At 55.4% G+C, this 14733-nt stretch overlaps 1 protein-coding gene across 3 annotated transcripts; it reads left to right on the top strand.

The window, feature by feature from the left end:
* Window positions 1-5541: 5541 nt before the first annotated feature.
* On the top strand, window positions 5542-14689 carry GFAP (glial fibrillary acidic protein). Of its 3 annotated transcripts, XM_017670973.3 has the most exons (10): window positions 5542-6032; window positions 6959-7019; window positions 7212-7307; window positions 8055-8216; window positions 9389-9514; window positions 9789-10009; window positions 10577-10620; window positions 10983-11102; window positions 12362-12447; window positions 13041-14689. In XM_017670973.3, the coding sequence occupies exons 1-10, from the start codon at window positions 5575-5577 to the stop codon at window positions 13080-13082; spliced, it is 1416 nt and encodes a 471-aa protein (XP_017526462.2). In that variant the 5' UTR covers window positions 5542-5574; the 3' UTR covers window positions 13083-14689. The 3 variants fall into 3 exon arrangements, with proteins under 3 accessions (XP_017526462.2, XP_073091793.1, XP_017526463.2); XM_017670974.3 differs by lacking the exon at window positions 10983-11102 and having other exon boundaries at window positions 5543-6032; XM_073235692.1 differs by lacking the exons at window positions 12362-12447; window positions 13041-14689 and having other exon boundaries at window positions 10983-11107.
* Window positions 14690-14733: the final 44 nt, after the last annotated feature.

Genomic DNA, 14733 nt, shown 5'->3' with positions numbered 1-14733 from the left:
TTAAGCACGTGTGGTTCCTGCCCTCAATCACAGGAGGTCGGGCTGAGAGTGCTTGCTGCATGGGGTCCCTGCTTGCCGGGAGGCAGCTTGGCTGGTCCCAGCTTAGCAGGGAGGTGGCAGGGGCTGAGGCAGCAGCGAGCTGACAGTCTGCTCCCAGCTGACCTCCGTGGGTGGCAATGAGGCTCTGAGATTGGCTTGTTCTTACATAAAGAGACTCATCCTCGAGACATGGCTATCCATGGCTCCCCCATCCACTTGGGCCAGCCTGATCTAAGGCCCCTCATCCTGTTCTCCCTGCCTCGTCCACCTCAGTAGCTTGCATGGAGCCCCTCACATGTAAGAGTTTAGAAGTGTTTTCTTCTCAGATGCTTTACACCCATCTTCTTACCCCAGGGCCTGCAGCTCATGTCTGGACCCTACCCTAGGGTACAAATTCCTGACTAGGTCAGAGTCCCAGGCTCAGTGTCAGGAGCTGCAGACACAGAGAACAAGACATAGTCCCTTTGCACAGGAAGTCAAGATGGAACCCGTCCCTCTCACCTGAGTGTAAATCAAAACCTCCAACAGTGTTTGGGACCTGTCAAGGGCAGGGGACAGGGCTTTCTCCTATGGGTCTCTCTCCCCCAGCCATCAGCTTGGCCGCACATTGTCAGTATGCAGAGAGCCTCTTTGGTGGCTGCTGACTCAGGAATCCTCCTCCCAGACCCCTGTTTTTCTGTCCCCTGAATATCCCTTTGTCTCTTGGCTACATTTGGGGAATCCTGGTTCCCAGACAGAATCTATCTTTTCCTCCTCCATGGTTCTTCCCTGAAGAGGGACCCAGGAGAGCTCGGGATGGAGGTTGGGGGTGGGGAGGAAGGGACCAGTTACACCCAGGAGCCCAGGGGCATGAAGACGGTGGCTGTGTTTTCCAGCTGAGCCCCTAGGGCTCCCTGCAGCTCACCCTCAGCCCTCCCACCCCTGTTCCCTGGCTCATCCTGTCCATTTGGAGGACCACTGGGTTGGAAATAACAGGCTGCCTGCCAGCCCTCTCCTCCTCTCAGGGACACTTCTGGTCCCCACCTCTCGCCCTCCCAGAGGAACTCAGGCAGGAGAGGAGGGGAGAGTAAGCAGAACACAGACTCGGGGAAGCAATTAAAAAGCCAGTCTCAGGGTTAGAGGCTGGGAGGTGGGGGGCAAGCTGCAGCGGGCCCTGGATGGGGCAGAGGTGGGGAGGAAAGAAAGGGCCTGAGCTTATTAACTCCAAAGCTACAGCCTGGCCTCTGGGTCTGTGAAGGTGAGTGAGCTGACACTCCAGTGATGTGCTGAGATGGGGCCAGGGAAGAGGAAGCGGAAAAAGCCTGGCATTTCAGCCAGGGACCCTCCTGCAGCCTCTGGAGTTGGGCACTTGTCACAAGCAGAGCCTGGCTTGGCACAGGCTGAAGATGGGGGAAGGAACTAATACTGGCCTTGGCTACCCTCCTACAGCTGAAGGGGAGACAGCCCCTGCCCTCAGGGAGCTCCCATGTGACAGTGAACCATGGGCTCTTGCATCAGGAAGCTCCCATGCAAGGGGAGGACAGCCCTGTCTGAAGGGGAGACAGCCCCTGCCCTCTGGGAGATCCCATTCTGAGCATCCCAGCATCAGGAAGTCCCATCTGTGGGGGTTCCTCTCCCTGAGAAGCCTCAGGCTGAGGTGCAGAAGAGACCCACAATCACAGGAGAGGCTGACACACCTGTGAGAGCTTCTCCAACCAGTGGAGTTGTGGGCCTCAAGTCTGGGGTTGGGGAAGAGCATGGATGGAGGGGCAGAACCCACAGGGGGAGTCAGGGAGGCTGGAAAGCAGACTGAGAATCAGCTTCTACTCCAAGTCTCATCTGAGGCAGTCAGAGATGACTCACACATGTCCCTGGGAGACCCAAAGCCCCAGCCAGTGGTCTGGGGGCAAATGGGGTTGACTCCAACCTCTCTTCACTGGCTGCTGCCCCCTGCATCCTGTCCATGCTACCAGCTAACTGTGCTAACATGTAAATAGGTAAAGCACCTACCTCATAGGTGTTATTAAATGGAAACTACAACTTGTTGAGCAACTGTTGTGTCTGACTTACGCTGATTTTATCCTCACAGCTACATTGGAAGTAAGTATGGTGAATTCCCATGTTACAGATATGGAACTGGAGTCCCACAGAAAGTTCCTAAAGTTGTCCAAGCTCAAAGAGCTATTGAATAGCCACAGCCTCGTGCTCCCCCAGAGGGCACTGCCAAAGCAGTCGGAAGCAACTCCAGAAAATAAAGGGAGTGACCCTGCTGGGTGCTACAAATTCGGTTTTAAAAAGCCTGCCTGTAGCTGTGAGACCAACCAGCTTTCTCTCTGCCTCGAAACTGGGTGGCCCTGCAGCCATTCGGCCCTGGGCAGCTGAGTACTGCCATCTAGTGGCCACCAGAGCCTAGCTGCCTTCCTCGGGATGGGTCACAGGCATGAATAGACTGGTCACCAAGCGGACCACCAGAGATCCACATTCTCTTCATCCCACCCATGCTTGCCAACCACTATGCTGTGCCAGGACTGGGAGAGGGGCAGGGCCACAAACGGAGCCAGTGGACAGCAGGCAAGTGGCTTGAATTAGAGGCTGGCAAATTTGGAAAACACTGGGCACCTGGTGTGTGGGTGGAGGCCAGGTGTGGTATTGGTCCGCCCCAGGAGGCATTTGGGCTCTGTAGGGAGGAGGGTATCCTGGCACATTCTGACTCAGGGGTGAGGCACAGTGGGTGGGAGGTCATCTTGTCCCCACCTTGCTTTAAAGCAGGGTATGGCTTGGCTGGAAGGCCTGTGGAGGGGTGCCCAGGCATCCTCTCCTTGTGGCCTACAGCCTTCAGCTGTCTAGTCCAGAAGTCAGTCTAGATATTGGCCTCAAGCTTTGGATGTTGAGGCCCTCAGACTGGGGAAGCAGAAGAGGAGGTGCCACATTGATGGGGCCTGAGCCAGGCCAGGAGCCTGGGGGTAATAGTGGAGGCCTAGAGCTGTGTCAGCCTGGGGCAACTGTATGACAGACAGAGGAAATAGAATGGTCCAAACAATGGGGCTTGGTTAAGTTATTACATACAGTGGAAAACCATGCAGCTGTTAAGATGATGTAGATATATATTTATTGATATGGGAAGATGTTCACAACATATTGTTGAGTAAAAAAAGAACAAATTACAAAATAATTTGTACAGCATGAGCCTACTTGTCAAAAAATGAATTTATATGTATGTGGGAAAAAATCTGGTAGTGTTTATCTCCAGGTGGCAAAATTATGGCTAATTAAGTTTTTTTGTTTTGTTTATTTGTATTTTCTGATTATTCTACAATGAATGTGTAATAAAAAATAATGAAAGTTTGGCAAACAGTCATGACCAAGTCTGCCTACCTTTTCAGTTGTTCTCGGTGTGGACATCTTTAGATAGGTAAGGGCTGAGGGTAGGGGTGAGTCTGAGAGGTGGATGGGTGTTGAAGATGGAGCAAGAATGCTGGGCCTGTGACAGGGGCTAAAGGGCGTGAAGGTGGGACCTCCACCTGCTGCTGGTGGAGCAGGCTTGTGTCTCCCATCCACAGGTACAATTCACTGAGCTGTACTGGCAAGCCCTTCCTGCTTTCCTTACATCTTATCCCTCCAGGACTGCTCTGTGCTCATTTCAACCAGATTTCACTTGAACTAAGAGAGGAGACTGCACACTGCGACTTGCCCAGCAAGCTGGAAGGACAGCCACTCCGACCCACAGAGAGGAGTCAGGGCAAGAGTTTGTGCTCAGTCTTGCTCTTCCTTTAGCATCTCCCCTTCCTCAGCTCCCCAATCCACAGCAGGATCATAAGTCACTGGGAACCCCCACCTCAAGATTCCCCTCCCCGTATTACTGCTCAGGCCCAGGGTTAAGCATGGCTAAAGACTTTGGGACTCTCGCCTCCCGCCTCCACTGGCAGTCACAGAGGGAACCTTGGCAAGCAGCCCATAACATGCCCAAATAAAGAGTATCTCCCCTGGTACAGGGCAGGGGGCATTGACTGGACAGGAGCTCAGGGGCCTGGCTCTGGAAGGTGGGGAGGGGGCGAGCAGCCAGGCCTTGTCTGCAGAGCTGGAGACCTGGCAGGGCTGGGCTGGCAACCCCCCCAGGGCCTTCCCTTCATGCCCACTGAATGACTCACCTTGGCACAGACACAATAGTCAGGGGTGGGCACAGAGTCTGCTTTGCGCTGTACCCCAGCCCCCTTCAGATGCTTTCCGAGAAGTTCTTTGAGCCAGGGGACTTGGGCTGCCCCCCACCTAATAGCCTGGCATTCTGAGATAAAACCAGCACAGCCCCCTGGAGGCTGCTCTGGCCTTGCGGAGCCCTCACCAGCAGTGGAAAACAAGGCTCCATTCAGCAAGTGCCCAGGAAAAGGGATCAGAGGCCCGGGCATGGGCATGGGCAGCAGAGGGGTGGGGAGAGGAAGGCTGCTGCTTCCCAGAAGCCTGAGGATGCACATAGGTGAGGGGCCTGGGCAGGGCTCTGACCCTGTTCGACCAGAGGAGAAGGGGTGGATGGATCTGAAGTCTCAGGCAATAGAGCCCAGGTGTGGGGCCCCTGGCTCAGACCCTGTGACTCCTGGTTCCCAAACCAACCCATCCCAAGAGGCCTTTCCCATCCTGTCCGCCTGATGTGTGGGAACTCAGAGGAGATAAATCTCCAGTGTGAGAGTGAGGTGAGGGGTGGCCAGGGCTGGAACAAAGATGGGAGCTGGGACAGCCAACTCATTCATAACCGCTTTGTGGAGCTGTCAAGGCCCAGGCTCTGGGAAGGGGTGCTGGGCAAGGGAGGGGTGAACTCAGTGGGACTGAGTCAGGGGCTTACAAGTGGCTGGGGAGAAGACCAGAGAGAGTAATGATGCCCCTTCTTGACCTATCAGGGCCCCCACGTTCCTTCTATCATTCCGCCATAGCCAGATAGAGGCCTCAATTGACCATCCAGACAAAGAGCTGGTGTCCAATTCCAGCCCACAATCCCAGAACTGCAGGGAATGGGAGAAAGCAGGAATGCGGGGTGCCTGTTTTCAGAGGGAAGGCCATCAGCAATCTGTTGGGAACAGGGCTGGGAGGAAACTAACATAGGTGTTCCTTGAGGGTGTGGAACAGGTTTGCCCTTCGTCCAGTTCCCAGCATCTATCAGGCACTGGACAGAGGAGGGCTGAGTGAGAGAAGGCCTGGATTATGGGATCTAACTGTTGGAAGGCAGGTCAGAAGTCATCTGGTCCAGTCCTTTACTGACTCGCCTTCCTAGAGAAAGGGTCTCCTTGTCTGGTGGTGAGGGCCCCACACCTGGCATCCAGCCCCACGCATTGCCCACTAGCACCTCTGTCCATAGCTGAGTGGGGGCTGGTGTGCCCAGGAGGCCCTGCCTCTGGGCACAGTGACCTCTGTGGGGTGAGAGGAGCTGTCCCCATGGCTGGGCTTTGGCCCAGCCCCACCCCCTCAGACTATGCCAGGGGCGTTGCCAGGGGCAGCCTGCACCATGCCAGGCCAGCCCACTCCTCCATAAAGCCCTCGAAGCCCAGGAGTGAGCAGAGCCAGGCCAGCATGGAGAGGAGACGCGTCACTTCAGCTGCTCGCCGCTCCTACGTCTCCTCTTTGGAGATGGTGGGGGGCTTGGGTCCTGGCCGCCGCCTGGGTCCTGGCACACGTCTCTCCCTGGCTCGAATGCCTCCTTCATTTCCAGCCCGGGTGGACTTCTCCCTGGCTGGGGCACTCAACACTGGCTTCAAGGAGACACGAGCCAGTGAGCGGGCTGAGATGATGGAGCTCAATGACCGCTTTGCCAGCTACATTGAGAAGGTGCGCTTTCTGGAACAGCAGAACAAGGCGCTGGCTGCTGAGCTGAACCAGCTGCGGTCCAAGGAGCCCACCAAACTGGCTGACGTCTACCAGGCTGAGCTACGTGAGCTACGACTGCAGCTCGATCAACTCACAGCCAACAGTTCCCGGCTTGAGGTCGAGAGGGACAATCTGGCACAGGACCTGGGCACCCTGAGGCAGAAGTGAGGAGGGGACCAGGGAGGGGGGCCTCATGAACAGGGAGGGCTCAGACGGAGTGCCTGCAGGCCTGCAGCATCTCGCGCAGGGGGCTCTGCCTCACTGCTCCCGTTTCCCCACCTCTGGGAGGGGAGGGCACTATTACTTCCAATAAGTACTTATTATTATTATTGCTACTATTACTATTATTACTCCCAATAAGATGATGAGAAGGACGGGGAGGAGGCCCTGGATCTCAGAGATCTGCTTCCCAAAGGCCTTCATCCAGGGAGCAGTAGTTCTCTTGGCACCTCTTGCCCCTGCTGCCACGGGAAAGCTATGCGGGAGCAATCAGGGACCCCAGCTGGCAGAGCCTTGAGACCTATTCTGAGCCCCGCCCTGTGTGAAGGAGGAATCGAAACGGGAAGCTCAGTGTGCAGTAGGAGGGCTGGCTCCAGGGTAAAGGAAGTGGGGGAAGAGCCAGGAGGCCTGGCTTCAGAACACAGGTGACTGCCATCACCAGCTTATGACCCTAGTCAAGGCACGTCAGCTTGCACAGCTGTGAAGTGGGAATCTTTATAAAACCCATTTCAAAAGGTCAGAGGAAATTCCAAGGGCACGGGGCTTTGCTGAGCTGGGAGGGCATGTGTGTGAGCCCTGAGTACTGGAGAGGCGTTTGTGCATGCAGCGGTGAGAGCATGTTGGTGGAAGCACCAGTGTGAGTAGGAGCAGGGTACTAACCCTGATAAGGCACCTCAGTACTGAGTTCCAGCAAGGGCCCTCGTCTGCTCACCCGCCCGGCCACATTCTGTGTAGGACCCCTCCATCCCTCACTGCTCCTGCCGCTCCACTGGTCCTAGGGGGTCTCTCTGGCAGCCGCCTCCAGGGAGACTGGGGCAGGGCTCCAAGAATCAGAAGAGCCTGGACCCAGGAATGTGTCCCCCTACCCCAGGCTCCAGGATGAAACCAACCTGAGGCTGGAGGCTGAGAACAACCTGGCAGCCTATCGACAGGTCAGGAGGGTGGCAGGGTAGGGCAAGGGAGGGGGGAAGTGTTGATGGCAGCTCACCCAAACACAGCCTCCAAGCCCAGTCCTCCAGAGCAATGTGCTGCTCCCCCGAGTCACAGAAGGAGGGGTCAGACAAGGCTAGGGAGCTGCGCCTGAGTTTGGGGTCAGAGTGGCCCTTTGCCCCTCTCTACTCCAGGAGGCAGATGAAGCCACCCTGGCCCGTCTGGATCTAGAACGGAAGACTGAGTCTCTGGAAGAAGAAATCCGGTTCTTGAGGAAGGTCCATGAGGAGGTAAAGCCAGGGCAGAGGGAGGAGAGACCAACACAGAGATACAGCTGACAGAAAGAGAGACAGATACAGGAAGGCTGAGACTGAGATACTCAGAGACAGAGAAAGAAACAGAGATTGACAGAGAGAGAAAGAAAATAAGAGAAAGAGAGAGAGATACAGAGAGACCCTGAGGGAGGTAAGCATAGACAGGAGAGCCCCAAGCCCTGGTAAAATGCACACAGACACACCACCCACTTACTGAGAATTATAACAGGCCTTGTTGCCTGGTTTTTTCCTTCACGACAGACCTGTACAATAGGAACCCTTCCAGTATTATCTCCTTTTCACAGAGGAGGATACTGAAGCCCACAGAGGTTAAAACTTGCCAAGGTCACACAGTGGCCTCTCTGATTCCACCCCCTCTGCCATGTGTCTCCATTTAAATGAAAGCCATTCATCAAAAAATTACCCCACTGAGCTCTGACCTCAGATTATGGATTCAGAACTCAGTCATGCTTCTATGAGGCCACAGGCACTCTTTCAGTGTTTCTGCCTGTCCAAGTTTGGGAGGAGGATATCATGAGTCCCCCAAGCTACCCCCTGCCTCTCCTAGCCTGGGCCGTGCCACTTCCTCCAACTAGGACTGCCCCATTTCCCTTAGCCAATATCTGTGTCTGAGGGCAGGCAGAAGACAGCATGACGCTGTGAGGAAATTCCAGTGGCAGCCTGGGCCCCAAGCCCTAGCATCCCTTCTCTCACCCCCACCAGGAGGTGCGGGAGCTCCAGGAGCAGCTGGCCCGGCAGCAGGTCCATGTGGAGCTGGATGTAGCCAAGCCAGACCTCACAGCAGCCCTGAGAGAGATCCGCACACAGTACGAGGCAGTGGCATCCAGCAACATGCAGGAGGCGGAGGAGTGGTACCGGTCTAAGGTAGCCTTCACTGTGGGCCAACCTGCCTCCTATAGGCAGCCCTCCTGGCTCCATACAAGAGAATTGGGGAAAGAGGGTGGAGGAGGCTGGAAGATGATCTTCTCTGAGTGACTGACCTTCACCAGAGAAGTGAGGTATTTTACTCAGGTTCACACAGGCAGTATTACCTCCAATAAGTATTTACTATTATTATTATTGTTGTTGTTGCTACTGGTGCTATTATTATTAGCCAACATTGTTGTGTGTCAGACCCTGCGCTTTGCATGGATTATTTACTATGAAGTAGGTACTGTTCTTTGATAGATGAGAGAACTGAAGTCCAGAGAAATTAACTAATTTGCCCAAGTCACACAGCAACACAGCAGTAGAGCTGGATTTCCAACCCTAGCCATCTCACCCAGGAGCCTGCATTCTTGATGTCTCTGCTGTCTGTGTCCTGGGTTACTGAGCATCCACTGCATGCCAGGCACTGCCCGGGATACAGAGACATGCTGACCAGGGAGATGTGATCTGCACCCAAATATGGCATCTGAAGAAAACACTGCAGGCAGAATTTATATGCAATGTGGGGGGAGGAGATTATAGTGAGGAAGCTATGAACGTGAAGAGAAGAGGGAAGGTACATTTCTTGTGCAGAACAGAACCTGTGTAGAGGCTTGGAGTCAGAAAAACACAGAGAGACCAGGGCTTGGAGATGGTGGCCCAGGGAGCTGTGATGAGGAGTGTGAGTAGCAGAAGCCAGAATGGCTCTGGGCAAGCCAAGGCCTGATGGAGTCGTGAGAGCTTCACGGCAAGCTGCGGGAGAGAGGGCCATCAGAACCTAGGGCTCTGTTCACCAGAACCCACTGTCTAGGGTGGTTAAGGACAGGGTTCAGGCCCATGGATGGGGCTGCAGCACAGGAGATTCTGGATTCTGTGACAAACCATTCATTCATTCCCTGACCGGGCACTGTTTTAGGTGCTAGGGACATAGGAGAGTCTGTCCATGGGTCACAGTTGCTGGAAATAATCCCGCCCAGGGCCAGTGTCACAGGATGACCTGGACGACAACCCTGGGGTCCTGCCCAGCTCTCTGATTTTCCAGAGACCTGCCAACCCACCGGCGCGCACAGCTCCAGCCATATGCGGCCCCAGCCCGCGCGCGGCTCACCGTCGGGCCCTCTCCCTTCTAGTTTGCGGACCTGACAGACGCCGCTGCCCGCAACGCGGAGATGCTCCGCCAGGCCAAGCACGAGGCCAACGACTACCGGCGCCAGCTGCAGTCCCTGACCTGTGACCTGGAGTCCTTGCGCGGCACGGTGAGCGCCGGCAGGGCCGGAGGCGGGGAGGGGTCGGCGAGCTGAGGCTGGCGAAGCGGAGGAGGGACCTGCCATCCTAGCAGATGATGGAGAGCGGCCAGGGGCGGGGAGCAGGCCTGAGGACGGGGCTCGGAAAAATAACTCCGGGGCCCAGAGGCGAGTCGGCCGGGCTCAGGGCGGGCGGGGCCTCGGAGTCTCTCGGAGTCGAGTTGTTCGGTCCGAGGGAAGCGCGCCGAGAAGGTACCTCGAGAGACCGGCTGGCTCCTCCGCACAGAACGAGTCCCTGGAGAGGCAGATGCGGGAGCAGGAGGAGCGCCACGCGCGCGAGGCGGCCAGTTACCAGGAGGCGCTGGCCCGACTGGAGGAGGAGGGGCAGAGCCTCAAGGACGAGATGGCCCGCCACCTGCAGGAGTACCAAGACCTGCTCAACGTCAAGCTGGCCCTGGACATCGAGATCGCCACCTACCGAAAGCTGCTGGAGGGCGAGGAGAACCGGTGAGCCCTGGGAATCCTGCCTGCCGCTCCTCCCTAGAGTTGCCTTGCTCCCTTCAGGGGACGCTTATTCAGCCCCCTCCTATCCCAGTGCCCAGCACAGGGCTTACCTAACACACAGTAGGTACTCAATAAATGTTTGATGAATAAATGAATGAATGGACTCAATTCAACCAATGTTGATTAGGTCACAGGATGAGGACTTGGGTCATCCCCCCAAACTAAGAGGCTCACTCCCTACCCTCCCAACAAAGATTGGACTTCTCTTCTGACCCATCTCTTCTGCCTCCCTAGAAATTTCTTTATCGCTTTCCCCTCCCCTCTGCCATCCTTCAAGCCTCCACTCTCCTTGGAATAGAGATATTCCCCTCACAGATAATACTCAAGGCCCTTGCAGACTCTTGGAGCTCCAGGGAGCATGTGGACTGCTGGGGAGAGCTAGGAGATGGGGTCAACCTTTCCTGGAAAGGAGAAGGGCCTCAAGGCTGTCACAATAACCCTAGACCAGGACCAACCGGCCTGAGGATGTCCTTGGCAGCATGGTCAGCCCCTCCCTCTGGTGTCTTTCAGCATCACCATTCCTGTGCAGACCTTCTCCAACCTGCAGATCCGAGGTCAGTAGAGCTGGGCCTTGTGGCCATGGTGTTGGATTCCTGCCCCCTCCTCCAGGCCTGTGGGCTGCTACTCTGGCCTAGGTTGGAAGACTAGGGCAAAGGGCCTGGGGCTCTCCTTGGGGGCCTTCCCAATTCACTGAAGAACTTCTGGCCAGAACACACCATCCCAGAGCATTCCAGGTGGAGCTTGCAGCCGCCCCTGTCCTGCTCTGTCCTGTGTCCCACCCTCCTACCCCTGCACCCCATTCTACTGCAGAACTGGCTGAGGGTCTTAACCTCTGTCCTGTCCAAAGATCCCTAAGCAAGCTCTGCCCATCTCAGTGTTTTATGTGTTTTATTTTTTTAACTGCTTGTCACTACAGGGGGCAAAAGCACCAAAGAAGGGGAAAGTCACAAGGTCACAAGACATCTCAAAAGCCTCACAATACAAGTTATACCAATACAGACTCACCAGATTGTAAATGGAGCCCCGCCGGCTCTCGGTTAGCTGCCTGCCTCTCAGACACCTTATTTTTCTCAGCGTGACTAGGGAGTAAGGCCCACCAATCCCATTTTCCCCATCCTCTTAAGGCTCCTTCCTCCCAGGCTTCCCTTTAGGAGTTCCCTTTGTTTTCCTAGCAACAGTGCCCAGCCCAGGACTGGGCACAGGGTAAATGTAGGTTTAACTAGCAGAGCTGGCTGATGTTCAGGGTGATATGTCCTTGGGTGCTCAGATGAGATGCTCTGGGGCCCCCGGGCCAATGCCAGCCTCTGCCTCACCTCTTCCCCGTGAATGGGAGGGCCCCTAGGGTTTCACTGCCCAGTGGCCAGGCCCTCTGTTTAATTTGTCTGTCCCCAAGGCTCTGTGGCTCAGCTCAGTGCTGATTCAGCCCAGAGGATTATTTCCCCCTGGACTGCTGCTCTTGTAGTGAATAAAGTTTTATGCTCTCTGCTCTTAATTTTAAATATTAGTAAATGTGACATGTTATGATTTTCTTTCTGATGGGGAGAAAACTAAATTACTTCTTACATGTACGTGGCCCTTAACTGATTCTTAGCTAAGGGGAAAAAAGTCTTCTTGTTCAGGGCTAGAAATTTAGGAACACTAGATTTGTATGTCCAAGGGCTTAGTTCAGCAGCCCAAAGGTTAACCAGGCAGACCAGGTAGAGGTAATACTCCAAGTGCCAGTCAGTAAGGGGTTACTAGGGCCCATAGAAGTGGCAGAAAAAAGTAGGAAAGGGGATGGGGGACAGGAAAGGGACCTACATGTATTGAGCAATAGTATGTGCTAGTTGTTTAACATACATTTCAGTTAACTGACTCCTCACTCCCACCTAGAGAAATAGACACCATCATCCCCATTTTGCAGATGAGGAAACTGAGGCTTAAGGAGGTAAATTTACTTGCCCATAGTCATGTGGCTGAACTGGAACTCCAGCTCTCCCTGATTGCAAAGCCCAAGTGCTCCTTCCTCAGCACAGTGCTCGGTCGTCAGAAAGCCAGGTGCCAGGTGAAGGCTTGCAGAGGGGCTGAAATACAGCCTGGCCAGGACAGCAAGCAGGGCACTGGAGTGGCCAGCACTTCCCTGCACTGTGGGGACTCAGGGCCACCAGCTCCTTTGGAAGAGCCTAGACCCCCCCACCACCTGGTTAAATAGGCTTTCACATGCATGACCAGGGGGTTCATGGAAAAGCCGGGGGTGGGAGAGGAGGTCCAGTATCCCACCAGCCCACATGAGGCCTCCTCTCCTCACGCCTGCAGAAACCAGCCTGGACACCAAGTCTGTGTCAGAAGGCCACCTCAAGAGGAACATTGTGGTGAAGACTGTGGAGATGAGGGATGGAGAGGTGAGGAGGTGGACCTGAGATACAGGCCCTATCAAGGCTGTGGCTGCTCTCAGGAATTCCTGAGGCCAGGCACTGGAGAAAGCCTGGACTGGCACACTGAAGGTTCTCCATCACTCACGAGAGCTCCCTGAGGGGCTCTGGGAGAGGGGTAGGAACAGTAGAAGGGCCCCTGGCCCAGGCTTTCTCCTTGCTCACCCTTAGACTCAGGTGTTCCCAGCACAGTGATAAGGGACAGAGAAAGAAAATTAGAGCTAATAGCCTTCACTCCCCAACTTTCAATTTCCAGCTTGGTAAAAGGAACCTGTCAGAGGAATAGGAAAAGGGGATCTGGCATAATCCCTTCCCCATCACACCAGCAACCGTACTAGCTCATCTTACAGGGTCAGTTCATCCTGTGCCAGGCATGGTGCCAAATCTGACAAGTGTTACCCCATTTCTCCAATTGCTGCCAGGGGAGTTCCAGCTACTATCAGAAAAAGAAAGAGCCCGGAAGGCTGGGGACTTGCCCAGGGTCACATTGCCTAGCAGAGGTGGACCTGGGATCTGTGTGACCTCCTAACTGTTGAACTTTGTACCTCCTCTGTCCCCTGCAGGTCATTAAGGAATCCAAGCAGGAGCATAAGGATGTGATGTGAGGTGGGACCCACCTGGTGGTCCCAACCCCACAGCATGAAGGGCCTGCAGCAAGAGAAGAGATAGTTGCCACTCCTCTAATAGCTAATTTCCCCAGACCTGAGTTCTCACTCATTCCGGCTGCTCCTCCTTCCATTTCTGTGCCAGCTTGCTGCCCTGGGCTCTGTCCGCATTAGGCCTGTCAGACAGCAACCCGCCCCCACTCCGCCCCAGCAACTCCAACTAACAGAACACTCACCCCAAGGGGCAGCCTGGAGGGGTGTGGCCAGCAGCTTGGGTTAGAATTGGGAGGGAAGAGAAGTCGGGGAGGGAAGGGGGACCTAATAAATCACCCTCCGTATCCCTAATCCCTGTTGTCATGGCAACTGTTGCAGAGCTGGAGGTCTCCAGGGGGGTATCTGGGAGCTGGGCCTCTGAGTTTCCTCAGGCCGCTGGAGGAAAACTGAGGCTCTGAGACAGGAAGGGGAAATCCCCACGGGCCAGGCAGGCCTGGCCAGGAGCTTATTCTTCTAGACTTACCCTGACCAGTCTGAGAGTGGGTGGGGACATCCTGCCACCTGGAATGTTCATCAGACAGAATTCCTGGTCTGTCCAGATCCCAGAGGGGCCTCCTGAATGACGTATCAAGTCTCAGCCCCACTAAGCTGCCATGTGGGCACCCTGTTGCCATGTGGGCACGCTGTTGGCATGTGGGAGCTTAATTCTCAGCACTTGGGGGATCTATAGTGTAAGTGGAGAGGGAAGGGGTGCTGGGAGGGAGTAGAGGGGTCTGCCTGGCCCCTGGGTGTGGGTACAGAGAGGCCAAGCCCAGGAGTGCTCCCCGCATACAGGCTGGAGGGAGGCAGGTAGAGTTGGTGGAGGAAGCAGTTGGGATGATGCCAGACATCAGGGTTGGGGGGTGGGGGTGACCAAGTACACTTGGCCTCTGGGTCATGCAAATCAAGGAAGTGACCCTTCCTCTTGAAGGTGCTGAAACAGGAGGGGGGCTGCGGTCCACAGGGGCAGAGAACACTTTGTCCCAGTCCTGAAGGCCCCTCCTTGCTGTGTAATCCCTGCTCACCCAGGCCTCCTAGCCACAGCAGCTGCTGCCTCCCGACCCCAGCAAATGCTGCTGGGTGGCGCCACCCCCGTACATCTAACCCTCTCCAACCCACAGTGACCTGCTTTTCCCTAAGCCAAGGGCCCCTCTGGGCCCCTCTTACTGAAGTATAAAATGTACTCTCATATTTTAGGTAGCACCGTATTTTAAGATTCAGGAAATCGAGGCACAAGCACAGTGAAGACACTGGTTTGTGTTCCTAGAGCCTGGAGTCAGGGCAGTTCAGGGCAGACGACTTTCACCCAGAGCAGCTGCTCTGCTTTCCACAGGAAGGCTAGGGGGCGGCACAGGGTCACCTGTGCCCAGAGGTAGGGCTGAAAGGGCCCACCCCATGGTGCCCCTCTCCCCTCTAAGGCCAGAGGGAGAGAGAAGTGGAAGTCCCTCCCCCTTTCTAAGACTTGGTGCCCCCCCCCCCCCACTCCCTCTTGCTACCCGCTGCTGCTAACCTCCAGGGCACTGCTGCTGGCTTCGTCCCTGAGGTAAATAAAGACAACTGCTGTGGTCTTCCCAGAGTGGACTGATCTGTTCAGGAGCGGCTGGGGCTGCGGGAGGGG

Source organism: Manis javanica, chromosome 4 (genome assembly GCF_040802235.1).
Source record: "Manis javanica isolate MJ-LG chromosome 4, MJ_LKY, whole genome shotgun sequence".
In the NCBI taxonomy this organism is placed as follows: Eukaryota; Metazoa; Chordata; class Mammalia; order Pholidota; family Manidae; genus Manis; species Manis javanica.
The sequence above is the reverse complement of the archived record's forward strand: the minus strand, read 5'-3'. Positions and strand labels throughout refer to the sequence as shown.

What these genes read in the sequence shown, in the direction of transcription:
- GFAP (XM_017670973.3), top strand. Translation starts at nt 5,575, where the DNA reads ATGGAGAGGAGACGCGTCACTTCAGCTGCTCGCCGCTCCTACGTCTCC. An exon ending in TGGAGCCCCGCCGGCTCTCG is followed by an intron (nt 11,103 to 12,361) that starts GTTAGCTGCCTG and finishes TCACGCCTGCAG; the next exon opens with AAACCAGCCTGGACACCAAG. An exon ending in TGGAGATGAGGGATGGAGAG is followed by an intron (nt 12,448 to 13,040) that starts GTGAGGAGGTGG and finishes TGTCCCCTGCAG; the next exon opens with GTCATTAAGGAATCCAAGCA.